Below are 27,152 nucleotides of genomic sequence, written 5' to 3'. Positions count from 1 at the left end.
TATATATATATATATATATATATAATTACATAACGAATAATATATATATGTATATTATATTATGTCTATAATATTATATTACACATCTAAAAAGCATTGCTATTATTAAAATTGTTCTTAATTATTTTCTTAATTTTAATGCAAGCACAGATGTAACTATAATAAAATTAATAAGAACAGCACTACTTACATATAATATAATATTACAGATATCATAATATAATATATATACACACAATCTGTATAATATAATATTATTAATAATTGAAATATTATAATTATTAAATATAAATGATAATAAGATAAATTATAAGTCGATTTCATGTCCATAAAAATAGCATCTTTTTGTATCCATATTAATACCAACACTTTTGCCTTTATCAAAGTTTATTCTGTATTAATTAAAAAATTGCAAGAATAAATTACATTTGACAGCTTTTATAGATAAAAAACATTCACGAGTCTTTCATAGCACACGCAACTTCTACTTTCGAGCCAAGAGTTTCATTGAAATTCGACGATGACATTACGATCATATTACGTCGTAGCGTGTCAACGTTTTCGTCACCATTATCGTATTTAGTGCCAAACAATCTGCATCTCAGGTACCGATAATATCTTAATTTTATCCCATTGAGCTACGATGCTAATCATTTTTAAAGATTTTCGAAGCACATTTATTTTTCATGGTTTCAGTCTCTATGTTTTTCTGCGCGATATCTTATGCATCTTTGACTTGTCTAATAGATAATGTGATTTTTTATCTTAATTATAATTTTTTTATGGAATGTAAGATATATAGCAAAATAAAATAACTACCATATATTGATGTAAATGGAAATATAACATGTCATATCATATCTTTATTTAATTATTTTATTTCTAAAGTTATGTACATATTTTATAGGAAACCGTTTGATATATAAAAAAATATAAAAATATGTAAACGTATACTATCTCTTTCTACGCGAGTGCAGATAAAATTATCAAAAATGATTTTTCTGATTAAAGGAAAATTTATTAATTTCATTAATTTTATTAATGTCAGTAGACGCGTGAATCACATATCACATAGTTTTTTAACAATCCCTTGTAATTATTCGAGGCGTTCGAGGATGAGAACGAGTTCAAGACCGCTCTGTTCTCGCCTCGTAACAGCTACGATAAACCAAATCAGAGGAAGAACCAGCAAAACGAGTCGAACGAGCTGTTTAACAGCGTACCAAGCGGGCTCGGCTCCGTTTTCAGTTTCTGATTATTTTTGGCAGCAAGCGGAGCGAGCAGAGCTCTCGTCTAAAAATGCTTATGGCCAATGGTGTGCCGCTATTGGTCCCGCCGTGACCACGTGAACGGTCTATAGTGAAGGTTCACGAAGTCGACTAAGTTATCCACGATACGGCACAGTCAGCTGCCTAAGGTCCGGTTGGCCAGTCATAGCCAGCAAAGCTTTCTCCACAAGGTAAGCCCATCTTCCTGTGCAATCTTCGCGGTCTCCTCGCATCGTGAAAAGTTGAAAAAGTGTCCTCGAAAGATGTCGACCGTCCCGCGTTCTCCAGGAAGAGGCCTGGAGAACCTTCAACTAAGAGACAGAAAGATAGAAGACTCGCGATCTTCTCCCCTCCAAGAAATGAGTCGTTGCTATGAAAGGTTTCGCTGTTTGTGGAAAAGTTTCTGCATTTTATGGAGTGTCAGTGAGACGAGTGGCTATACGAGAAAGATACTTTTCAAGATTGTGACGGTTGATCCGCCCAAGCCTTCCAAGACAGTGACGGATCGGCGATCACCGACGAGCAATCGCTCGTCTTGAAAGTGACGCGAAGTTGAAAGTGATGAACGAGAACTTCTTCCGTTTATCGGTTCAAATCGACTATTGATCGATTATTTGGAGTATTTCAGCGAAATATGTGCACATATGTATATGTATCAATCACAGAGAATCTTTCTTTTCTATGCTAATCTCTTGCTATCCCATCTAAATTTCAATTAGAAAAATTATACAATATTGCCTCTATCATCAATCAATGGTGTCGAAATTTGCGTCATTATTATTATTTTGCGGGATCGTCTTTTTCAATTTAAATTTTCCAGCGAAAGGAATAGATTTGCATTGTATTTTCGATTTAGCATAATAAAGTTTATATAAAATATAGCTTCCCTCAAGGGGCAGGTTGCCTTTCTTGCATAGTTTAATGAAATTTAGCGAGTTGTCTATTTTTATGAAGCGGCTTTGCTACTTTGACATCGGAGACGGTACGCACGTTTCGATGTGGTAGGACGTGTCTTGGAATGGTTCGAGCGCGAGAGGAGATCTATACTTAGCAAAGGCGTGGATCGCATGTTACAAATATAAAAGGAGTCGTTGCAGCGTGTGTCGTAATAATAATTAATTATCAAAAAAATAAAAATTTAATAATTTTCATAAAATTTCATTATATTTCATATTATGTTACATATATTTCATTATATCATATGATATCTCATTATATCATTATATCATATGATATCCTCATTTTGATAGATTTGCATATTAATTTCATTGATGACACAAAAAAAAATTATATCTGTTAAAATAAATATTAATAATTAGAAAAATTTTTAATATTTATTATATGATTTATAAAGAATATTTTTTCTCTATTTATTTAATAATCTTTAATTTAAAGCAATATTCAAAAGAATGATATATATATATATATATATATATATATATACACATATATATAACATTATTTTTTTAATTAATTATTATTACATGTAACAAAAAAGGCAAAAACTAGAGAAATATCATTATTATAAATATTTTGTACAGTACTCTAATGAGATCTTACTTTGTTCGTTAGAGGATTGCGCGACATTTCGCTCGTGACTGTGTAACGGTAACGTTCTAAGTATTTTCAGAATGTGAAATGCCACTGCAGACAAGCACAATCCATCTTCTTGGATGCTTGGAGCTCTGACAACGAGCGCGCGTCGTTGGCCGCGGTGCAAGCGCCGCTAAATGCGCAATTGTTATCTCCGTAACTGAATTGCACAATTTCGGTGTTGCGCGTACAGAAGTTTACCTATATAAGTTATCCGTTTTGAAACTTTGTTGTTCCGTCTTGTGCCTTATGGCGAGTCGATATTCCGCAAACGCAACGATTTTGCGACAGAAATTTGAGATTCTAGTAAGAGATCCTCTCCCCGTGGCGCATTGACATATTTTCCCTCGGTTGCATCGCGTCTCTTTTCAACGAAATGTCATTTCTAAAAAGCGCGACGATTTTGCGACAGAAATTTGGCTAATAAGCGATCCTCTCCCCCCGGCGCGTTGACGTATTTTCCCTCGGTTACATCGCGTCTCTTTTCAACGAAATGTCATCCCTAAAAAGCACGATCGTACATTCGCATACGAAGCTCTCTCTCTCTCTCTCATGGCGATGTGCGAGCGAGACTCCGTTTATCCGTCCGTCTCGCCGTTTTGACATCGAATCCGGCTGAAGCCGCCGATGACGGGATATCTACCAGGTCGTTGCATCCAAATTTGGATCGCGTCGACCGTATCCCGACGTTTCGACGACGCACGGCGCGAAAAGTGGGGACGCGACCGGCGTCTATTTTCGCACACGTCGGATATTCTACACCGCCAGATATTCCTTCCATCGCGTGCACCCTCTCGGATGCGTTCGACGACGAAATCTACCCACGTAACGGCCGTGATTTATCGACTTCGAGGGCACACTCCTGAGATCGATCGTATTTATCGAAAGAGACAGAGACGTGTTGCCGCGATAAATTTCTTCGTCTCTGCGATTCCGCTATTAATATTTCCGTTCACGCGGACGTTCGACGAGTTGCGTTTCGCATCATTATTTTCGTCCGCTCCATTTGTAACCGCGCATGTCACGGAAACGCGAAAAACGTTTACGCATATGATATGAGTATGCATACGCAAAAAAGAAAGAAAAAAAGAGAAAAATGAGAACCTTGTTCCGCGTAATACGAAGAAGAGCTATGGCTGCAGGCGCGTTTATTACGTTCGCTTACGCAAGTCCATATTTATTTTAATAACTAGGAAAGAGAGGAGATTCCGATGGTACGTGCTATTAGTAGCGCGTGTGCCGAGAGATTTTCAGCGCAGGGCATAAATGCTAATAAGAAATATTTTTATCGTTTTGTAATTTTTTTTTTTTTTAGGTAGACGCGTGCAACAACCAAGCACCACCATGGCGGACGATGAGGTTAGGTGTGTATTTTAATCTGTGCATTTTCTCCCCTGTCACGCATTTTTTTGCGTGCTTATTTCATTATTGAAAAGAGCAACGATCGAGGCAGCCGCGGCGCATAGTTTCACGGGAGAGCGCACATCGGATATTCCTTAATATTACATTTTCCTTTTCATATTGCATCGTTTCGTTGGATTTCCGACGCTGCTGATCTTCACACTTGGACCGAAAATGCTGAAACATCGCACGCCTTTTGCTGAATCCCTGCAGTAAAATTAGCGCAACTATCGAAAGGTATGCATCGTTTGTGCTCTCTGCGATTCTCTGTGAAAAATTATTAACGTAAACTCTGTAACCCTAGCGAAAACCTTGTCGATAAAAATAGAAAAGTTCCACTGAACGGTTTCTATTGAATGTTCTACCTTTACATTGCCGAAAGGTGTATTTGACTTCGGTACTTCAATCTCTAACGAAATAATTATAAAGAAATAATTAGGGAAATACTATATATACATATTATTGAATAATATATTTTATTATTTTATTGAGCAAATTAATTGTATTATTTTTCTTAGAAATTAAAATTTTTCCAAATTACTTTACATATATTTATCGTAATTTAATGACAGACTAATTTCAATATATGTATATGTAAAAAAGTTCCGTCTCAAATACACGTTTCTTCATGAATAAACCATTCTCCTGTGATATTATACGATATCAAGCTTTTATGTACAAAGCTCCGATTGTCGAGGTTTTCGAGCAGACCGAGCCTCGTTTTCTACCACAGTGGCATTTTGAAGCAGCTTAGTAGAAGATATAGATGGTGGTCAAGAATAAACCACGCAGTTTGTGCGTCCTGGAAAAAATTTATATCCTACGTAGGATGACGAGGCGATCATAGAAGCTCGCTTCTCATCCCGATTATCCTTCGCTCGTTTTTCCTTTTGCAAGAAAGTTTCCACAATTCAGTTTCCCAGCAATATCCCTTGATTCTTTCACTCCCTATCGTTCTTTCATTTTTTTCACTGATTTCGATTGAACTTTATTTCTGTTATTTAATTCTTAAATGAACAAACAACAAATAAACAAATTATTCTTTATTTCCGTTAATGCGTCATCATTTCTATATAATGTCCATCTCGTAGACGACAATTCTTCATTTGCACGATGAGATAGTTTTCTTTCGCATAATGAAGCCAATTTGCGCGACGCGAACCGCAAATGTAAAAGTTAATGAAGGCTTTTAGCTTCACACGTGGTAGTAACATACATTTCGCAAATTTCACCGTAAAATTTCCGCTCTGTAAGAACGGAAAATAATACGGTCGCATTACGACTGGCACGTCCGTTGTCTTCCGTATGCTCCGTATAGCTCGACTTTTTGTCTGATTTATCGTCACGCTCTCTCACCCTTATTTCGGCATTATTTAACGCGGTCCTCCCCGCTCGCCTCGGATCTTCTCGTCTAATTTTGTTTTCTCTTTCTTGCTACTCGAGCAAGCTATTTGTCACTCACGTTATCCTTTTATAGAGGAACAAAATCGTTGCAGATTTTTAATTGTAAATTCACGTCTGAGAATACTTGCAACCTTCTTTATTTGTCACAGAATCCCGCTCTACCATAATAATTTATATTTCATCTCATATTTTATTCTCATATTTTACTTTTCTAAACCGTTCTCTTTTTTTCCGTCATTTGTCCTCAGTTATATTTATAAAACGATCCATCTCCTTTCGTATCGTGATTCGATTCCTTTCGTTCAAGAGGGAAGAATTTTCTCTTTGAGAGGCAAAAATACTTGATATTTGTCGGTGTATATTGCAAAGTAAAACTCAGCGCGAGTGCACTCAATGGAAAGGACATTTACCGAAGAATCAGTTGAAGAACTTCCATTTACTGATTAAAACTCTTATATGAACACATTTTTGCAGATGATTCGTTTATTCGAAGTTTGATGATTCGTTTATTCGACGAGCGCTGGCTTCAGACAAGAAGTGTCTCACTTGCTAAACTTTTTATTGATAATTACAAAGTTTTTATTATGTAATGTCACTTCAAAAGTATTTAAGTAATTTTAGTTTTATCATTGTTTAAACTCGCACACGGAATACTACAAGTTCTTCATATTTAGATTCTTTTCTACAACTATAAAGATTAATAATCTTTAAAAATATTTTATAATAATAATTTTGCAAGATATTTAAGTATCTCAAAATATATTACGCTATTGTACTACACATAATATTATAATATTTATTAATTTTTAGTTAATATCACGTGTTAAATAATTCTCATTATTTGGTGACACACCATGAGCAAACTTTTGACTGTTTCCTCGCAAATATATCCTCGCTTTATCCCTTCAATTAAAGCTACAATTGTATATAGAGAACCATTAGTGAAACATAGAACTCCAGAGAACGAGTACTATAGACAAAAAAACAATCGAACAAACCTAGGGTAAAGTAGATATCAGACTCGCATGAGGAATGATATCTGTTTTTTGATGTGATATTTTATTGTTGTGCTGTGCGTATGTTTTTCTAACGCTTTTTCTGTAATTCTAAATGTATAATGTATATTTATTATTTAATATTGCCAAATATAGCTCACAGCATGCAACACCATGAGCGTTTCTTATATTGAATATGAATTTTGATCAAAATTTAATATCGAAATAAATAATATAAAGATGCTAAGAAATTTAATACTTAATTCGTATCTCGTAAATCGTCAATTATTAATAGCATTTATGTAATAGCGAACACTGTCAACAACGTCAGCATTTCTTAAGCTTATTCATAGCTCATTTCTTAAGCTTATTCATATCGCGGTGTTATTTAATAACATTTCTCTGGGTGTCAAGGTTTAAAGTCACGGTTACTAAAATCACATTTAAATGAATTTAGCACTCTACTTTTTTAAATTAATGTTTAATATAAAAAATAATAGTATTTCGTTTACTTAGTAAATAGTAACAATAACAATTGTGTATTCATAATTAAAGCCAAAAATAACATTTAAAAAGTTCGCTGATACATTTTGACTCATAGAATGATTTTGTAATGTTTTATTTGTCGTGGTTCTTTTTTCGTTTATAGTTGAATCTATTAAAGATTGTGATATATATTTACAATTAAAGAAAAACGACAAATAATTACAAATAAAAATCATTACGAACCACAAATGATTTTGAATCAAAATATATATGTGAGCAATTTTTTTTATTTTTAAAGTCGGATGAGGCAGTTATTATGTTTATTATATTCTGTATTTTAATTACAAAAGAAATTATTGTTATCACAAACAAATGAAAATGAAATACAAATGAAATACTACCATTATCTATATTAAAAATTTAATTTAATTTATTAAAATAATGTCTCAAATTCACACATGTAAAAATATTTCTGGTGTCGTTGCTTCTATGCTATATGTGTATAATATATATATATATATATATATATATATATATATATATATTCTATGCTATATGTATAATATATAAATGTAAGCCGCAAATATTTCTTTATTTTTGAGATTCGTATTGTCGATAGCGAAAATGTGCGCAACTTATAAAATGCAGATCCAATGGTCGACCGAAAATATGTGTAACATGTAAGTGGAACGCTCGGCTGTTTGCGCAAAACGTTATTATACAAGACGCTCGTTGTATGCGCTGTTCGAGCTCTTAACGGCGACAAAGTTATATCACTTAAGACAGACTCCATTAGCTCTGCATCATTATGAAACACGTGAAAACATGTTCGCTATGCTAATGCTTTGTAAGATATTCCTTGATGGCAAAATCTGAAACACTGGAGACTGTTACTATAATCTCTCTTTCTCTCTCTCTCTCTCTCTCTCTCTCTCTCTCTCTCTCTCTCTCTCTCTCCCTCCCTCCCTCCCTCTCTCTCTCTCTCTCTCTCTCTCTCTCTCTCTTTCGTTGCCGTTTGAGAAATATCCTTTTACACAGTCGAAAGGATCGTGCTGTAAAAAGTGTTTCAGATATCGCATGCATGCAACTCGCGACACAGAGCGTACTAACGAGAAATATTCTCTCTCTCTTTTGCAGAGGAAGCGCATCGAGGATGTACGTAAGAGGGGAAACTAGCTAGAGAAACATAAAGTCGCCTCTTAAAGGACGGCTACTTACCAGATGGATGAAAGGAATCCTTTCGTCGGAAAGGAGCTTACGATCGTTTTATTACAGGATGAAATATATTACGAATATTCTAAATTAGCGATATTAGTTTTGCGAAATAACGCATAATAAAAAGTAACATAATTTAGAGACAAGAAATAGCATAATTCGGATACAATAATATTTTTCGAAACAAAAATATACAATCAACGTGATTACAGGGTGACTTTTTATTTTTACATTGTATAACAAAATTTTGAGATTAGAGATTAGTAATAATTAGAGATTAGTAATAATTAGAGAATAATAAGATATATAATTAATAGAGTCCACTTTGACAATTGGACTTATATTCTAATGATAGAATATTACTATTTTTTATTCAATCAGACAAATTGATATCATCGTAATTATTGTAAATTTTGCAATTACGACCGTTTTACTTTAAGATCCGGCAAAGTTTAGTTTGAAAAGAAGAACAATAGTGCGAAAAATATTAGACGACATTGAATCGCGAAATACTTTTCAAATTCGCATCGCACCTCCGCGAGATGCTCGGGGCTTTCTTAGATGAGATGTTTTAAGGCAGTTTTGCACGAAAAATGCAGGAAAAGAAGAGGAAACAGGCGGAGACCGAGAGGAAGAGGGCGGAGGTCCGCGCCCGCCTCGAAGAGGCTTCCAAAGCCAAGAAGGCGAAAAAGGGTTTCATGACCCCCGACAGGAAGAAGAAGCTCAGGGTAAGTCCGCCGACTGTTTTTTGTTACTTCCCTCGCGAATTTCGTCACACGACGAAGTGAGTTTTAAAACTCGCGGAATACCTTATATCTTTAAAACTCGCGTTCACGATAAGTCACGCGAGTCATCCTCATCATATTTCATTTCTTCAAACGAATCGCGTTAACTCTCGGCGTTAATTTACATCTCGTCATATTACGGATTTTCCCACACAAGTATATTTTAAATTATATCATATCCTTGTTGCATATCGACTGCTCATTATCGATAGCCAAGTCGAGCTTCCCATCCCCATTTTTATCTCGTTGCTTCATCGCACCCCATAATATTCTCTCACGTTGTAGCTGCCGCACAATATCGTGGATAATCCTCTTTGGCTCTTTTGTGCCGATTTTCTCGCGAAATACCTCTCGTAACGGAAATCACATCCGTTTCTCCATTTACTCTTTCTTTCTCTCCTGTTCTCCCCCCTCCCCCTCCTCTCTTCGTTTTTCTCAATGCTCTGTTTTCCAACCGTAGTCCGAGACTTTCCAAACTTTATCCTCGCGCGCGTCTTTTTACCTTTACTTTATGGGCACGTCTTACATTCTGTTCCCATCGTCGCGCAACATCCTGCAGAACATTCGTGCGTCTCTCTCCTTTGATTCCTCCTCTCCTTTCCCTTGTGCAGTGTCGCGAGCATTCGCATTCGCGGTACATAAAGTTTTCCGTGTGTATGCAGATTACCTCTTGGAGAATCTTTTCGCGTTTGCCGGTCCTGCGAAATGTTATTTTCCCGCAAATCCACCTTTCTCCTTCCTTCCTTTCTTCCTTCCTTCCTTCCTTCTTCTGTGTCAATATTTACAATCCACCAAATTTCAACCGACGTTATCTCGCTCGCTGACCAAAAGAGAACAGGCCACAAGTTGAAATTATTTCACGAGTAAATCATGAATGGAGATGTTTCTCTTTCAAGCGGAACATCATTTAACGGCGCGTATTAATTTATATTCATTTCATCTTTCTGTTATTATACGATTAAATATTTACGAATACAAGAATTAATTACTCGCATCGCGTGCTGACGTCCATTTGTTTTAATAACCATTTCAATACGATTAACCACCGATCGTATAACTGGATAACTTTATATTTATTAGATCAGACAAGCATTATAATAATCCGCTTCATCGCGTGCAATTTAAATTATTTATGTTGTTTGCAGCAGACTATCGATATATCCCAAAGTTTAAATTCGCATTTCCATTTAAATTATGTCAATATGTTTCATGTCGTTAGGAAGGCGATTCGCGAAATATTCTGTATAAATATTCCCGATTAAATATTCCTAGTGAAACTTTTCTCGTCCGCTTACGAAATGTTTTCCTTTCCTCCAAAAATGAATCTCACAAATATTCCATGTGTCTATAGTTGCTGTTGCGTAAGAAAGCCGCCGAGGAATTGAAGAAGGAACAGGAAAGAAAAGCGGCCGAGAGAAGGCGTATAATCGAGGAACGTTGCGGAAAGCCGAAGAATGTCGACGACGCCAACGAAGGTACTTTGCTTCTCGATATGAAATCTTACGGGAAACCGCCGAATCGCGTTTATATTGCTTTTTATACGTTTATATTCGAACAAAGTAATTTTTCATTCGCGGAGCAATTCTCTGGGAAGCTAAATTTATCGTATATCTCTAAATATAATTGATAGAATATCAACTTGAATGAATTACACAAAATATTTCGAATGACTTTTAGTGTAATTTGAGTTTTCTAAATTTCTTATACAATTATGTAATAGTCTTTAATCAAACGAAATTGCATTTATTTAGAGAATAAGGAAATTTTCGTTAAGTCGCAGTAATAGTATATAATATTTATCTACAATTTTTCATAGGTCAGAGTTTTGTTAAAATCATTATATCGCGAGTTTGATAAATTTCTAAATTTCTTTATAGATCATCGTTTATCTTCGATTTTCTCTTTTTGGAGATAAAAAAAAGCTCGTTGGAAAGGCACAAAAAATGATTCGCGATTTTCAAGAATTCTTGTATTGCAAATTAATGAGATTTTTTTTCTATCTTAAAACACAACTATCTTTCATCTCTTGGGAAAAAACACGATAAAACACAATAGTTGAAAAACATCTCAGATGATCTGAATGTACATACTACTAACGCGAATATTCCCTACATGCGCGTCTTTATTTTTGCATTTTTACATTTTTATTTATTCTGATGAACCACACACAGAGACCGTAAAGCGCGTGCTGCGCGAGTACCACAATAGGATCACGGCATTGGAGGATAAAAAATTTGACATCGAATATGTTGTTAAGAAGAAGGACTTCGAGGTACTTTTGAGAGAGCAACAATTGCAAGAACGTTTACGCGAGAACGTTTACGTGCAGAATGATAATAATCGCGACGCTCGCGATACAGTTAACGAAAAATGCTCAATGTTGCACTTGTGTAACGCAGAGAACTTTGTTCAGTTGCATATTTACGTAGGGCGACGACGAACGTAATTAGAGCTTTGGCAGAGAGACCTGACAATTGCACAATTTTACATATCGATTGTATTTAGTCATCGATAAACACTCGATAAAAATAGCGAGAGACCTCTAAACTGTTATAATTTTATTGCGACACTTGTAAGATCGACAACTTTCATTTTTAATTTCTGCCGGGAGAGTTTACGACTTTGGCTCGTTGCGTCGCGGCTATTTTTATTCGAGGCGATTTTAGCCGAGCTGATGAATAATCGTTATCGAGCAACTTTGCGAATGATTAATAACTCTTTGCTAAAACTTGAATCGTTCGTCGTAGCTTCCGTTTTGCAGCCGGGCAAAGAACACGAGCTTCGCATTATTTCGTCGCACCGTTTTCCATTCTCACACTTTTCTTTTCTCTTTTTGTTTTATATCTACGTAACGCACAACACTGCCGTCGATTTATATATATTACCGTCTTGATTCTTATATCGCACCTTGTTTATTTTCGCATTAATGTGGACGCGATTTCTCTCACTGTTTTCTTTTGCTCTCTTCGTTTAATCCTGTCACGAATCTCTGGCGAATTTAACGGTGATCTAAGAATTACAGATTTATCCGCATTTTAATTATATTGTGTTAATACGGCTTGTTACTACTCACTCTATTCTGGCACGAAACACGTCAAAATAACAGAATAACATCACTTTTTGAAACATGTTAAAGGTGTCGAATTGCGATCAATTATTATACACTGCTTCACAACACATGCACTATATATAATATTGTTTTTTATCGTTTAAAATACGTGACGTGATCGTTTGACGCTTATTTCGTTTGTGAAGTATTGTATAAACGTTTCTTACTACGATATTACTTTTTATCTATGCGCGAATATCTATATTATCTCACCTGGACTCGAGATTGTTTCAAATTTCGCAAAAAGGAAGTCTCGAAAGATGGTTTAAGAGCGCGATTTCATGGTTGGAAACTTGAGACAATCTTCGTGTCACTGCAGGACAGCAGTACTTTATAACATCTTGATTTAGCTTTCACACCAATTTCATCCCCAACTCGTCCCCGTCCTCATATTTCAGCCATCGTTCGTTCGAGTCATCCGCGCGAAATAGATCTCATACTCGTCGCGTTCGCGAATACAATACCTTTTATTATAAACCGATTACAATGCCTTTACGACATGATGAAACTGTTGTAACACGTAACGATATACACGACCTCGCGATGTGAGAGGTAAATGGATCAATTCGCGATACACGACGGACATTTAGGACACTTTAAACGGCGCCTGTACGAGAGCATTTTTTCAAGAAGTGACTTGAATTTTAACAGCTAGCGTGAAGTCCATTCTGAACCAGTATCATAAGAGGATCAACATTCTCGAGGGGGAGAAGTACGACCTTGAATACGAAGTCGCCAAGAAGGATATGGAGGTCGAAAAAGTTTTTTTTCGTGACAAACAAAGAGATGAGCGCGACGCTGCGATTAACGCCATACACACAAATACTCTTTCCTGTCTTTCGTTCTTTTTTTTTTTCTTTGTCACACTGCGCGAAGCGCATCTCGCTGTATCTAGCGACTGTTCCGATTTGCATAAGCTGTTAATTTAGCCGTAGATATCGAAAGGCTGAGTATTTTCCTAAAAGCAGCAGCTCTAACGTAGCATCCCTCGCGACTCGTAGAATCGCTCAACGTAGAATTGTCTCAGTAATATTATTTTATTGCAGGCGTATGCGAGTAGGCAGAATTTTGTTCATTTACTTGCGAGTAGGCATCACCGATCCAAACCCTCTTGCCCTCCATGTATCCCCTCGGCCCACAATTTCCGTCGAATTTCCCCCATTCTCCATTTGCCTCCCGTGTCGGGTTAACGATTACGCGATTGTCAGCTTCGTGCTTCTCGCTTCCAACGCGAAAGACTCATTTCTTTCCTCTATGGTAATTTCACACATTTCCTCATGAATAATCCTTCGCAAGTGCGAAAGTATAAGTCACTACAGAAAATCATAGATCGTCAATTACATACATCATTTTTTATCGTGTCTTTAAACCATCCATGTTTACGGAGGATATAATGAAACAACTCATCGATATTAATATGCTAAAAAATAATAACAAATTAAATTAAATACTTGACAGTTATCATTATTATCATATCAACGTCAATAAATTAGGTAATAATATTTTAATCAACTATTATATACAATATATGTATATGAACATATATGCATATACAGGGTGTCACTTAATTGGCGTCCACTATTTATATAGCGATATATTCCTCGTGGAAAACTGAGTCGAAAAGTCCTGAACCATTTTTTTCTATAATGAAAAAAATTTGAAACCATTTTTTTTAAATCATTCTTTAAAATCATTTTTTTCTTCTATAATACGAAAAATTTTATTTTGCATTAAAAATCATATTTTTTCCGTTAAAAGCGTTTCCTTAAAAAAAATTTCGTCAAGGAGGCTAAAGGTGCTTATTGGCGCAACTTTACTCAATAATTACCGCTTTATTAAGCATTATAGAAAAAAAAGGATTCAGGACTTTTCGACTCAGTTTTCCACGAGGAATATCGTTATATAAATAGTGGGCGCCAATTAAGTGACACCCTGTATATACTTGTTTTTAAAATTTTATAATTTTGAGACGTGATATAATTCGCTCGCGAATAAACTTTTAAAACAGCCCCGACAGGGTAGAGACGACAAAACATACTCAACAGATTCTATTTTCCCCTTTTTCCATTAACTTTTTGTTCTTTTAGCCGAGTTGCAGACGATCTGTTCGGCATATTGGAACAGAATGTACTCACTCGAGGGCGATAAGTATGAACTCGAGAGGCAAATTAGGTTGAAACAGTTTGAGGTAATTACGATCGGCTTGCCTAAAAGAGAGAGCCTATCGAGTCACTTGCACATATTATTTTTGTCCAACTTTTACTCCCTCTCCCCGCGCCCCCTTTGTCCTATTCTCTTTATTCACATGATTTTTTTAACTCTGCCACGTGCTTGACCGAGCGACACCCTTGGTCGAACGGTTCTCTAAGGCGTTTCTAGCTGACGGGTCTTTGAACCTTCGGTTCGAGCACGTTTGCACGTCTCTTAGATAGGAAAATGCCGCGAGACACTAATGTTCCAAACTCTCTATGAGACTTTGAGGACAGTTTGCCGGAACGTAACCAACATTAACTTATCTATATCGCCGCAACGGATCTTAACGTCGACGAGCCTCTTGTTTCTATCTTTATTTAACGCCTATCTTTATTTGTCCCCCATTGCAACTGCGGTGTCGACTTCGACAAGATGAAATAGCATCCAGGATGCGAATCACGAGCGAGCACGAGAAACGAAAACGCTATCTCGATTTTTATTTTATTTCGTTTAATTTGTCCCTTGGTTTTATCCCGTACGGATTCGTTCAGAATTGGAAATTGCTAAACGGGCAACGTGCTAAACAATTAGATCACCCGGTAGGAGAACTCGCGCGATGATCGCGATGGTTTTCGCGCACCTCTCTCCTATTCATGCGGCGCTTCCAATCACGTTTGGAGTAGCTCGAGATCTGTCGAAGATCGAAGTTTCAAAGGCGGCGACACCGTGCAACCTCGCGATACTACATCCGGTAAGGTCGACGATAGGGCGATTTTCGTGAAAAGGAAAGATTTCGGAGCGTTCGAGTCACGCTCGAGCTGGGAAAAATTTTGATTTTCTCGACGCGCGATTAGGCATTCGAGCGTCGCGCAACTTTTATTGCCGCGCACGTGGAGCGAGAGAGAGACCGCGTCAATTTACTCGGATCGGAGATTTCGGAAGTTTTGCTTATTGCGGCTATCGAGGCTCTCTCATTGAGATTCCAGCATCGCGTCCGTGGTATGCTCTAGTATTAGCATTCGAGCCACGCGGTTTATATTCCCCCGTTAAAATATGTAAAGCTGACTTCAGTTAGTTGCTGCACATACAAAGCAAAAAGAATTACCCCGATACCGTTCGTGTAATGTTTACTTATTCAGGAATGGTAACGTAATTGTTTCGCGTATCGCGAGTGCAGATTGCAATTATAGATGTGCGGCGATTTTCCAGTAAATTTGTCAAATGTATTTTCCGACGTTACTTTCGAAAAATCACGTTTCCGTACGTGCCGTTGAATTCTATCGAGATTTACCCTGTCGGATAAATGTGATTATTTCCTTTCATGATTTTCACCTTTCGAAACGATTCACGCGTGACACGTCGCGTGCGATCGATCACACGCGAGAAGCGTCTGTCTCTCGCTCCGCCTGCGCCCCACTGCCTAAAGCTGTCAGAAAAGCAAACATATCGAGGAACCAAAGATTTCTGAGAGAATCTCCGTATTCTTTGTAGTGGAGTTGCAGAAGATTTGCCAAATGTATCACGACCGCGTCTACCTTTGTGAGGGTCAGAAGTGGGATTTGGAGCGTGAAGTTCGAAAAAGGGACTACGAGGTACAGGAAAAGTGAAGAGCGCAGCGACAACGGCGAACAATGCGAGGAGAAAGAGAGCAACCGTCAGATCGCACGTCTCTTTTGATCATTTCCACCCTCGCCGACCCACGCGTATCAGACGATATAAGGGCACCAAGCCTTCCCCCGATCCCCGTCTCTCTCTTCGCGTTGTTTCTCCGCTCATTCCCCTTTCTGTATATACGTTTCTCTTTCGATTTGTTGTTCTCTCTTTCACGATGTTTTTCTTGGAGAACACTTGCGGCGCGAACGCAGATTTGCTCCGGGGCGCAAACCAATGGAAAAAGTTCCCACGTTGGAAACACACATGGAAGAATCATCGACGATGACAAAATTTTGCCATCCTGCGGATTACTTTGTAATCTTGATCAGTCCTGTCTCGATAATTTAAATGACGATCTATTCGTTCTGTGTTTTTTTTTTCTTTTAATGCGATCTTTTTGCGACACGCGTGACGGAACGACCGCGAATAACAGTGAAAAGAATTTCTCTTTTTTCTCGTGAATATGAAGTGCCGCAACGGAATATTTTTTTCGTCGGTCACATATTTTTGTTCTATTCTATTTTTCCTTCGTTCTCTCTCTCTTTTTTCTACCGCGTAACGTACCGTGAATATCTATCTGAATCCTTTTATCTTTTCTATCGTCTATCTTTACTGTCTGGCTAAATGCGCACCGTATCCACTCGCTCTCTCTTGTAACGTGTTTTGTCACAAGTCTATACTGTCTTTCTATTACCTAACCATATAATGCAACTGTATCTCTCTGAGCTTTCTACTAACTCGCCAATGAAAATAAAAAAGAAGCTTTATTCTCGAGTCAGGGCTGGGCAAGCTTATAGAGAAAAAACGCTGATTTTGTTATATATACTATTTTCTTGAGTTTACAACAAATAATCGTCCGCATATAGATTTACGCGATTGACGATCACAGATTGAGATCGTTAACGTTGCGTTTCGCGCGCCGAGAAAAATGATCGTGAAACGAGAAGGGCGCACGATTTCGCAGTGATAGATTTGTTGCCAAAAAAAAAAAGTAGAAAATCGAAGAAAACATATCCCATGGGGATCATCGAAAACAAGTCTCACGCGAGACCAAACTGACACTGTGTGCCTGAGACGCGCGGGACTACGCGCGCGTGTGTGTGCGCGTGTGCGTGCGTGCGTGCGTACGTGTGCGTAGATGTGCGGTGTAAAATCAGAAAGGAAAGCGGAAGAAAAAAGAGATGATAAACAAAATTTGGAAATTATTGCAACTATTACGGTGTCTTACCTTTTCTCTTTCATCTCTTAAGCTTCACGTCTCTCTCTTTTTTCACAAGTACAATTTTTCTCTCTATTTCTCCTCTTTATGCTTACTACATCCCGTTACCTCTTTTATACTCCATCGTACGCAGCACGAATATATATGTAATTTCAAGTACAAACAAATTTGCTTTATCGCGCATGCATGGCTTTTCTGACTAATAAGCTGTTTAATTGTTTAAGATATGCAATATATATATATATGTATACAGAATGAACACGGGGTAATTAGCGCTTGGATACGGTAACAGGATTGATGAACCGGGTGAATAGCTTCATTATCGTATTGATTAATTTTGTGTAATTGAGAACTTGATCGATCATTCTGATATTTCGGAGCTTTACGTGATTAACGATAGATTCGTATTCTGCTGAAATATCCATTGCCGGAATCATGTATCATGCTACGTAAATTAATCGTCGCCAAACAAGCACTCTCTCTCTCTCTCTCTCTCTCTCTCTCTCTCTCTCTCTCTCTCTCTCTATCTCTCTTCCTCTTTCTCTCTCTCGTTTTGTAATATTACTGTATTCGAAGATTGAATGAATAATTCAATTTGAAAGATAATATTCATGTTAATTGATATATACTAAATTAATACAGTAAATTAATACAAATTGTCCTTTTTCCTCATTTTTTTGATTTTCAACATTTCCGGAAATTAGGTTTATTTCATAATTTCTTACACAATATTATTTTACATTATTTTAAAAAATAAATTAATTATTTCGACTCTTTAAAGAAAGGAAATGTAAGTTATCAATCGGAGTACTAATTTAATTATCGAACAGCGGAATAGTTTAAATAGATTCTCTGATTAAAAGCGTACTAGTGATAGATAATAGTGATAATACTGATTTATGAGAATAAAGGGATTTTACAGCTGAATTAACAGTAATAAGCGCTTCTATAATCACTAACTTTTCTATTAATTTCGTTCCAATTAAATACGACTAGAATCAATAAACTTTATTTACGATCGAAATCGTGAATCAATCGAGAAGTGAATGGAACTTAATTTACGTTTATAATCACGTTAATATTTTTGTAGCAGCGCAATGAGAAGTATGGCACTTCATATTCGTCGTGAAGAAAGAAAAACAAGCAATTTCATATCGCGCGTGTTTTTATTTTATTATTCTTAATGCTTAAATAATGACGTGAATTTTCATAATCGTGTAACAGAACGACTGTCGTTTTTAAAGAAAAGAAAAAAAAATGTATATCGCGCTTTCAAAGCACGCTATTATTAAATTCCTTCGTTAAAACGTAATCGTTTTGCGATACGATGCGAGATCGCATCGAGAAAAGTATTAGCCGACAATGGATACATACATAGATACTCGGCAAATCATTTTCTTCGGAAAACGATTATCGTATACTCCATAGCTGCCCCGAAAGTTGGTTGTTTATCTCTTCCTATCACGTTTTTCTTTTCTTCTCCATTCTTAACTCTCACAAAGGTGGACTGGCTCGAGAACGGATTAAAAGATCACGAGACCGAAGTGCCATGCTGTGAAAATCTTCAGGCCGTAAAACTTTCCTCCTGTCTTTTTTTTCCTTTTTGTTCGATTAATCGAATCCAGCCCTCGCCCATTCGATTGATCTTTGTGAGATGGATAGTAAATGTGTAATATACGAAATTTCTGAGAGAGACGTTGGAGTGAAACACGTACAAGTGTCTACGATGTCTTTAAAACGAAGCGAAATTGATTTTGCACCGACTCGCACGCACCGCCGACTGTCAGTGTCCTCTTGCCATGGTGTTCAATTAGGCTGTAAATAGCGGATTCGTCTTGGCAGAACTCTGTTCTCCTTCGACAAGATTCTCGAACAAAAATTATGTTCCTCTCATTTATTTTTTCGATGCATTTGCTATAAATTTACGATCAATTTTACCAAATTTTAAATCATTTTCCGTTTAAATTTACACGATGCATCGTGAGAATCGTTAGCAATAATTATTCTACGTTTTCATGTGTTTGTATCGCTGCTTCGAAAATTAATGTTATTGTTATTATAGGATAATTGAATCGTGTTACATGAAAAAAGCGTATCGTTAGCAAACATAAAATAGCCAATGAAACCGACCAAGTATCGATTTCAAGGGATAATTTCACGCTTCGAGTGAGAGGAACAGAGCTCTGGCAGTCTAGAAAACGGATTGTAGTGGATTTTGTAATTTTTTTCTCATCATCCACGGCGGACGAAACGGCTGATCGTGACCAGCCGGTCCCCTGATTGGCCAAAATGAAATTCACACCCCATCGTATCCAATCTCTCACTTCTCTTTCTCTCTCTTTCTCTCTTTTGTCGTTTCCGTTCTTGTATAATTTACGCAAGGAGAAGAATGAGGAAAAAAAGGATATACCAAAAAAAAATAATTGAATGATTCTCAAGAAGAAAGGGAGAGAATCGGACAAGTAGTTTTAGAATAAATCTTTGCTCCTAAGAAAACTGTTCCAGCAGAGCAGAATAATCAATATTATTCGAAAGAGCAGTAAAAGTGTTTTCAGAAACGAAGATTTTATACGATGGAGACTACAGTGATACGAATCGACTGGAAATTACATTTAATCTGTTCCGGGATTCTGCATATGTAATGCAATAAATCTGACGATTTGTCCATGTCTTGCATGAATTTATACGACAAATTCTACAGATATTCACTCAATTCTGTGGAATTATTTCTTTAGGATATTATAGCAGGTTAATATGTTTTCCGCAAGATATAAAAATGGATTTTAAAAAAGTATCTTTATTACTATGATAGTCTGTAAAACTTTTTACCATCGCTATAAAATCGCAATTTCATATGTATATGTGTATTCTTTTTTTTTCTTTTTGCCGCCGATAATTCTAACTAAAATGTGATAGAAAATTATTTCATCGCACAACTATCTAATTTGCAAATAGCGTGTAATTCTCGTCGGTAATACAATTCTGCTAAAATTTTTACTTTTTGATTAAATTGTTCTTGCAATGCATATCGTATCATGACAAAAATACTATCCCTTCCCAGCAATAGGGTATTTTTTATTATTTACTCTACGATTCCCAATTCTTTTTTCCCTCATTTTTCCGTTATCACTCGTCCATCTCTCATCGCAAAATCGCTCCTCTATTACCGAACCATTGCCATCATCCGCTATTGCAGTTAATCCGCAAGCCAATTTACTGTCAATCTCGATTCGTCGAGTGGCTCGCCAGCTGAATATCTACGCGCTTGCGGCTCAACATGTAAATTCCCTCTCGTCTCTTTCTCTCTTGCCTGCTTTTGCCACGCAGGACGCATGCCAATACGATTTGATTTGCCTGTTTGTTGGTTTTTTTCGACTAACCGTTTGTGGCTGGATTATCATATCGTTTCACTAATCCGCAGTGTTCTTTATTATGCTTTTTTACCGTTTACGCGAATCATTATTGTACAGCTTTCTTCTTGTTTCGGGGAAAAAATTTTTCTTTGTAAATCTAAAAGTTCAGATCTAAAGTATTTTTCATTTATTATATACCTAAAGTATTTTTCATTTATTATATAGAGTACACACGAATATTATCGCATTGCAAATAGATATCACTTTGTCCAATGCACATATTCGAAACAGTTAACTCTCTTCCTTTACTTTGTATATTAAAAAGAAAAGATGACTAAATACGCATGAGCAAATCATATCACAATATCGAATGTAATGGATGTTAATAAAAATATTCGATACGTGCAGATCGCGGACTTGAACAGCCAGGTCAACGATCTCCGAGGTAAATTGTAAGTATTCTTTCTTTATTTGATCATATATAATAAGAATTATTTTCAATATCAATACATTTTTTTCTTCGGGGAGAATCATATACTTTATTACATAATTTTTCATTAATTTCATTTCACCGTAGCATGAAACCCACCCTGAAGAAGGTGTCTAAGTACGAGAACAAGTTTGCCAAGCTCCAAAAGAAAGCCGCTGAATTTAATTTCCGTAATCAACTGAAGCAAGTCAAGAAGAAGGAATTCACCTTGGAAGAAGAAGACAAGGAGGTAAGGACAACCGTTTTCAATAGAATTTTCGCGTTTAAGAGACGTGAATATTTTTTTCGCAAACTTGTTTTTTCCCTGCCCGTCAAAAGTCTATTTCAAGTGTTTTTTGAATTCGTCAAAAAAAACTTTTGCAGAGATACAAGCTGAGAAATTTCATGTTTCTTTTTGCGTCTATGTATTTCAAAATGTACGCTTCAATTTTCATCTTGAATTCATTTATTTATATACTTGTTATATGTTTGTACATATTGTATTTCTGCGGATTTTTTATTTTAATTGATAAATTTATATCGACGATTTTTACTCTCGACTGCTGCTAACTTACAGTTGGCAAAAGGCCGAAGGGAGTATGCGTTTTTTTGAGTTTTGCAATGGACATTATTTTTTACAGCCGTAAGACGGATGGTATAACAAATGTTTTGAATAAACAAAAAAAAAAAACAGTTTTTGTGACCCTGGTTTTCTTTTTGTGTACAAAAACCAATTGGCAGGTTTTCTTCGTATTAGCAATTTTTTGTTCAATGTCCAATTTAGGAGATCCGCATTATATACGTAGAGCTCTTGTTTGCATTTCGATATTGTTGCCGTAAAACGTTTATCATGATATATTTCCCGGAGTATTATTTTATCGGTTAATTTGAAAGCTAAATTTCCCGAAAATCTCAGGCTGGTTATATAATGGATATATAATGGCGGTAATTAATCATCGGTTCATCGAACTGCGATATTTTCAATTGAATATGTGAGTGTGTCATTTCGAAACCGTTAAATTTATGCAAATTGATTAACCGCAAAATATATGATCGTGATAATCGATAACCGCAATGATTCAAAAAAAAAAGTTATATACTTAGACGAGTACTTTTCTCGTTGCGCGAGCGTGATCTCCTCAAAAGGACAATCTGTAAATCCTTTCTCGTATATGTACTGATAGTAGTAGTGGTAGTTTACTAGGCAATTTGTGTTGTTCTTCACAGCCCAAGAAGTCCGAGAAGGCAGAGTGGCAGACCAAGAAGTAGATTTAATATAAGAAAATAAACCACAGTTTCAGTGCGAAATCTCAATAAAGCGCAGATTATTATTAAGAAGCAAAAAAAAAAAGAAAAAAAATCGAAACCAAACGAAAAAGTCAAACTTCTTCACACATACACACATGCACGCGTATTCATGTACACATACCAGAGGCACAATCGCGTTTTTACAATTGACTTGACACGCACGCGCGAAAATGAACCGCGAAAAAGCGTATAGGAGAGAAAAGAACAAAATAAATATACATAAAACACTTTTGATATCATTTCTATCGACGTCTCGCGTGGTTCGCTAACACGTTTTCGTCGTCACGTTCATTTGAATTGTTGGCAAACTAGTTCGTTAGCGCCGCGACAAATTTAACGAGTGAGGATTGAAAATTGCACAAACAATTCTATGAGTTATAGATATTTGATTATATTTCCTCTTCCGAGCTAGAAACGGTCAAAACGAGCGATGTAGAGAGAGAAGCTGATTCTGCGTAAACATATATTCACGTACAATTATTATATATAAATAAAAACGATAAGTTGTGACAATAAACAATCCAAGAGAGTGCACGTGAATAAGTCAGATGTTTTCTTCGTATGTCCGATTCTTTCGTCACGACATCCTTTATCGACAAATTTTTCTACCCCTTCTCGTTTTCTTCACTTTTTCCTTATTTTTACGGTTTATTTCCTTTCCATCTGTGGAGTTTCTCACTGCGACAAATCGCTCTTGATTTTTATTTTCTCTTCCTTTTGTCTTTGAATCCGCATTGGATGCGAAACTCGATAAACTGACCCAATTCCCGATTCTTTCTGTTCTGTGTAATAGAAACGCGATGCTGCGTACGAGAATGTTAACGCGACCATAGTTTTTTGCGATACACACACACACATATATATATATATGTATATATATATATATATATATATATATATATATATATATACAGGGTGTATATGAAATGATGCACTAAACTTTACGAGCGTATTCTAGAGGTCAAAATAAGACTTTTCTTTCTTAAAAATATGGGTCCGCCAATGAATCCCCCTCCGAGCTAAAATTCGAAAATGTGTGAAATTGACCAAACACCCGCAACGCAAATTTATTTATCTCTCAAGAGAGGATGATAGGTAACGTCAAAACCTTTTTTTTCTGAAATATAGCCAATTTTAAATTTAAATTTAAATTTAAATTTAATTTAAATTTTATTTATTTTTATTTTTAATTTTTGCTCCAAACTTTAGGGGCCAGCTCGGAAAGGAGTTTATTTGCGGACGCATGTTCATAGGAAGAAAAATCTTATTTTAACCTCTAGTATACGCTCCTAAAGTTTAGTGCATTATTTCAGATACACCCTGTATGTATATATATATATATATATATATATATATATATATATATATATACATATATTTAATGCAAAATCAGATACGATTTTTGCCCAACGTGCTCATATTTTCTTGTCGCGTGATAAGAGAAATTCTCTTACAACGATGTTAGGCGAACGCGTATTTCAAATATTCGATAAGGAAAAAGGTCAGGTGTTATCGAGAATCGTACCGTTACTCTTTCTCTCTCTCTCTCTCTCTCTCTCTCTCTCTTTTCCTTTTTTCCCCCCTCGTAAAACTTCACTAATTCGCCTTTCTCTGAAACATCGTTAATTTCTTTTATCGCGCTCTTTTTCTTCAACATATCGCGGCGATTACTGTCTAATTTGTTTTCGGTATTCGTATCTTTTTTTATTCTCCCTTCCCTTTACTTCTACCTACGTAATTACGCAAAAATCTTCGCGATAGCATAATTCAACACGAAATAGATAAAATATAAGGTTAAGAAGAGTGTGAAAAAAGGTGAGAATGGCTTGTGAAGTATATTTGAAGCTGATAGTTCTTCACTTTTATTTCGTACATAATGGCAGAAGCGCTTTACTCACACACACATGCCTGCACCCACATACATTCGCGTTTTTCTACTCTTTACTATCTAATTATACGTTGCCTTCCGTTTTTCCGCACACTCACCTCGTTTATCTTCTGTTCACACATGTTAATTGCCGCGCACTTTCTCACGCAAAATCGTCCGGCAAAAAGAGTAAATAAAAAGAGAAATACCAGACATCACCTGACAAAAAATTGAAACGCACTCTCTGAAATTAAAATTTCATTTGATTACGCAGTTGAATCTCTTTCGCAGCTTGCCTTATCGCCGTTATTCGGCTGCCATGCTTTCAGGCTGTAAATGTATAGGATTTGTTGTTTCGTCTTTGTTTGTTCACGATCATGCACGCACTTTGACATATCAAAAAATCTCTTTCATATTATATTTTCCGAATTTGCGATACTTAAATAATTTAAAGATATTTTCGCGATTATCAATATGCGTGTATCGATTACGATATCGATCGTGGTTTACGAGTGTAAGCCACGAACGATACATTAAATATTATTAAACAATATTTAAATGTGTATATTAAATCCTTACTCAATGTCCACGTCTTATCCGTTGACTAATAATATTGCTCTTGCATTATGTTCGCAGAACGCGTCAAAAGATAAGGTAAAACTTTAACAACCAACTTGTAGCTCGATTTGCATGCGTGGAAAAGAATGATGTGTGTGATAGATGGGAGTAGATAGAAGAAGAAATAGATTATATGTGCGTGTATATGGAAAGTGGAAGAATGGAGGAATAGGATACAGAAAAAGCTTTCTTCGTTCTTAACCTAGTTCTTCGTAGTGATGCAGCATTCAATGCAAATCGTTTTTCGATATTTTGTTTTGCTTTGTACTCGTGAGTTTCTCATGACGTTTAGACGCATTGCTCCTAAAAATTTGCAACGATGCTGCCATTGTCTTAGTTTTACCGCGTTTCGATGTTTCTTTTATTTATTTTATTTCGAAGGCTAGTATAGAGAGCTTATTTCGCTGTTTCTCTTTATTTTTACTAACAATCTGCACGGCTTTGTAGATGCTCCAAACAGAGCGCAGTGCCAGATGACGTTTACGAAAACGTCGGGAGAATTTTTTCGGTTGTAAAGGATACGCGATCCTAAAAGTTGGCACAAAAATTCGCGATTGGATAATGTATGACGACGCAATCCATGACAATAATCACGAAGCAATTTTTGCATAAATCGTAAATTCTCGTAAATTTTTGATACAACCCTTCCGACTAAGTAGCCCCTTTTGAAACTTTTCGATACCGTCGTCCCTGCTTTGCGAGCGTTCACCCCGACACTGCTAACCAGTGTGCGAATCTAATCTCGAACACGTGTAACGAGATTTCCATGTATTTGATCGCAACATTTTCTCGATTTTGCAGAAGAAACCCGACTGGTCCAAGAAGGGAGGCGAGGAAAAGAAGGTAAAGGAGGAAGAAGCGCCGGCACCGGCGACACCGGTGGAAGCATGAGACAATTGAAAATGCTCCCGCGAAAGAAACAGGATCATCTGTCCGTCACCGTCAATAACCGCTCGATACAGGAACTCCAATAAGCTTCCTCTTAAATTTTTTAACTATCGATTTATTAATTCATAATTTAATATGTCCCGCTGTCGTGAATTGCACGCAAAAATCTTGCCTGTCTGTCCATTATGATTGCCATATCCTAGATTGTATCAAAATTTCTTGACATTTAATATCCGATCCATAGTTCTATTTTCCCTATCAAACCTTTTTTTATGGATGTGATGTATCTATTTTTTTAAATAGACCTTGTACATTTCTGTAGAGCTCTTATTGCGTGCAAGATATATGAAAAAAAAAAATAAATAAAATTTGTCTTTCTATAAACGGAATGAGAGGAGAAGGTTCTAATTGTAAGAAGAATAACGGGAGGAAAATTGTTTACTTAAGGTTTATTGTAAAGCAAAATATTTAACGATACTCAAAAGCTCTGTGTGTGATCATTTTCCTATGTTTTTTTCATATTCCTTTCATGTGCCACTTGTAAGAAATCTTGTTTTAACCTTTCGTGATTTAATGTATAACAAAATTATGTACAATGATTTTTACATACGATAATAATTGTTGTCACGTCACGTGTATTTCTTCATCAAATAGAAAGATTGACTAACTTTTCTGTTTTAATAATATAATTATGAAAAAAAAAAGAATCTTTTATTTCTTAATTTTTTTAAAAAAAGAATATTTTTTAATTTTTAACTAATATTTTTGATGCAACTTAAAGTAATAATATAATTAAAAATGTTTAGTGTCCGGCATTTTCTTCATCATATTTTGAATTTTAATAATTTTTTTCTTTATAAAAAATACATATTATATTTCAAAATATGTTAATAGCGTATCACGATGGGAAAAAATTTATATTGAAATTTTTAATCGTTATTGTTGCGTTGATCGAAGAATAATTTCTTTAATTTAAGAATAATCTTTTTAATTTATAGAGAGAAGTTAATATCTAGAGATATACGGTAGGTATGTCATACTAATCGGATTTCGCTTAATAACCATTCGCTATTGAGTGACGCTTCCGACACAGCTTCATCACGTTCGCTATGATACACATACTCTCTTATGTACTTTGACAATTTTAATCTACTTAATTGATTTACGAATCCATTCATTTCACTCCACTTTCGAGAAGTTTTTCCACGTCGACTAGTACTCAAAATAAAATATATATCGGCAATAATTTCGATCGATTTACTTCCAATTTCGATATGTCATTCAATTAGATTACATTTATTTATTTTCTAGAAAAAAAATTCGATAAC

The 27,152-nt window shown here is 36.0% G+C and overlaps 1 protein-coding gene across 16 annotated transcripts; it reads left to right on the top strand.

Annotated features, from left to right (window-relative positions):
- Positions 1–1,268: 1,268 nt before the first annotated feature.
- Positions 1,269–26,308, top strand: LOC105257626 (troponin I). 16 transcript variants are annotated; one of them, XM_011268364.3, is made up of 10 exons: positions 1,269–1,459; positions 4,177–4,220; positions 8,285–8,302; positions 8,962–9,090; positions 10,499–10,622; positions 15,941–16,041; positions 21,083–21,126; positions 21,252–21,393; positions 24,955–24,972; positions 25,738–26,308. In XM_011268364.3, the coding sequence occupies exons 2-10, from the start codon at positions 4,206–4,208 to the stop codon at positions 25,825–25,827; spliced, it is 681 nt and encodes a 226-aa protein (XP_011266666.1). In that variant the 5' UTR covers positions 1,269–1,459; positions 4,177–4,205; the 3' UTR covers positions 25,828–26,308. The 16 variants fall into 16 exon arrangements, with proteins under 16 accessions (XP_011266666.1, XP_011266668.1, XP_011266669.1 ...); XM_011268366.3 differs by lacking the exon at positions 15,941–16,041 and adding an exon at positions 14,344–14,444; XM_011268367.3 differs by lacking the exon at positions 15,941–16,041 and adding an exon at positions 12,908–13,008.
- The last annotated feature ends 844 nt before the right edge of the window (positions 26,309–27,152 follow it).

Source organism: Camponotus floridanus, unplaced genomic scaffold (genome assembly GCF_003227725.1).
Source record: "Camponotus floridanus strain SB8 unplaced genomic scaffold, Cflo_v7.5 scaffold1, whole genome shotgun sequence".
Classification (NCBI taxonomy): domain Eukaryota; kingdom Metazoa; phylum Arthropoda; class Insecta; order Hymenoptera; family Formicidae; genus Camponotus; species Camponotus floridanus.
The sequence above is the reverse complement of the archived record's forward strand: the minus strand, read 5'-3'. Positions and strand labels throughout refer to the sequence as shown.

Coding starts and splice junctions, on each gene's coding strand:
- LOC105257626 (XM_011268364.3), top strand. Junction 9,091..10,498: donor ACAGGAAGAAGAAGCTCAGG/GTAAGTCCGCCG, acceptor ATGTGTCTATAG/TTGCTGTTGCGTAAGAAAGC. Junction 10,623..15,940: donor TGTCGACGACGCCAACGAAG/GTACTTTGCTTC, acceptor TATTCTTTGTAG/TGGAGTTGCAGAAGATTTGC.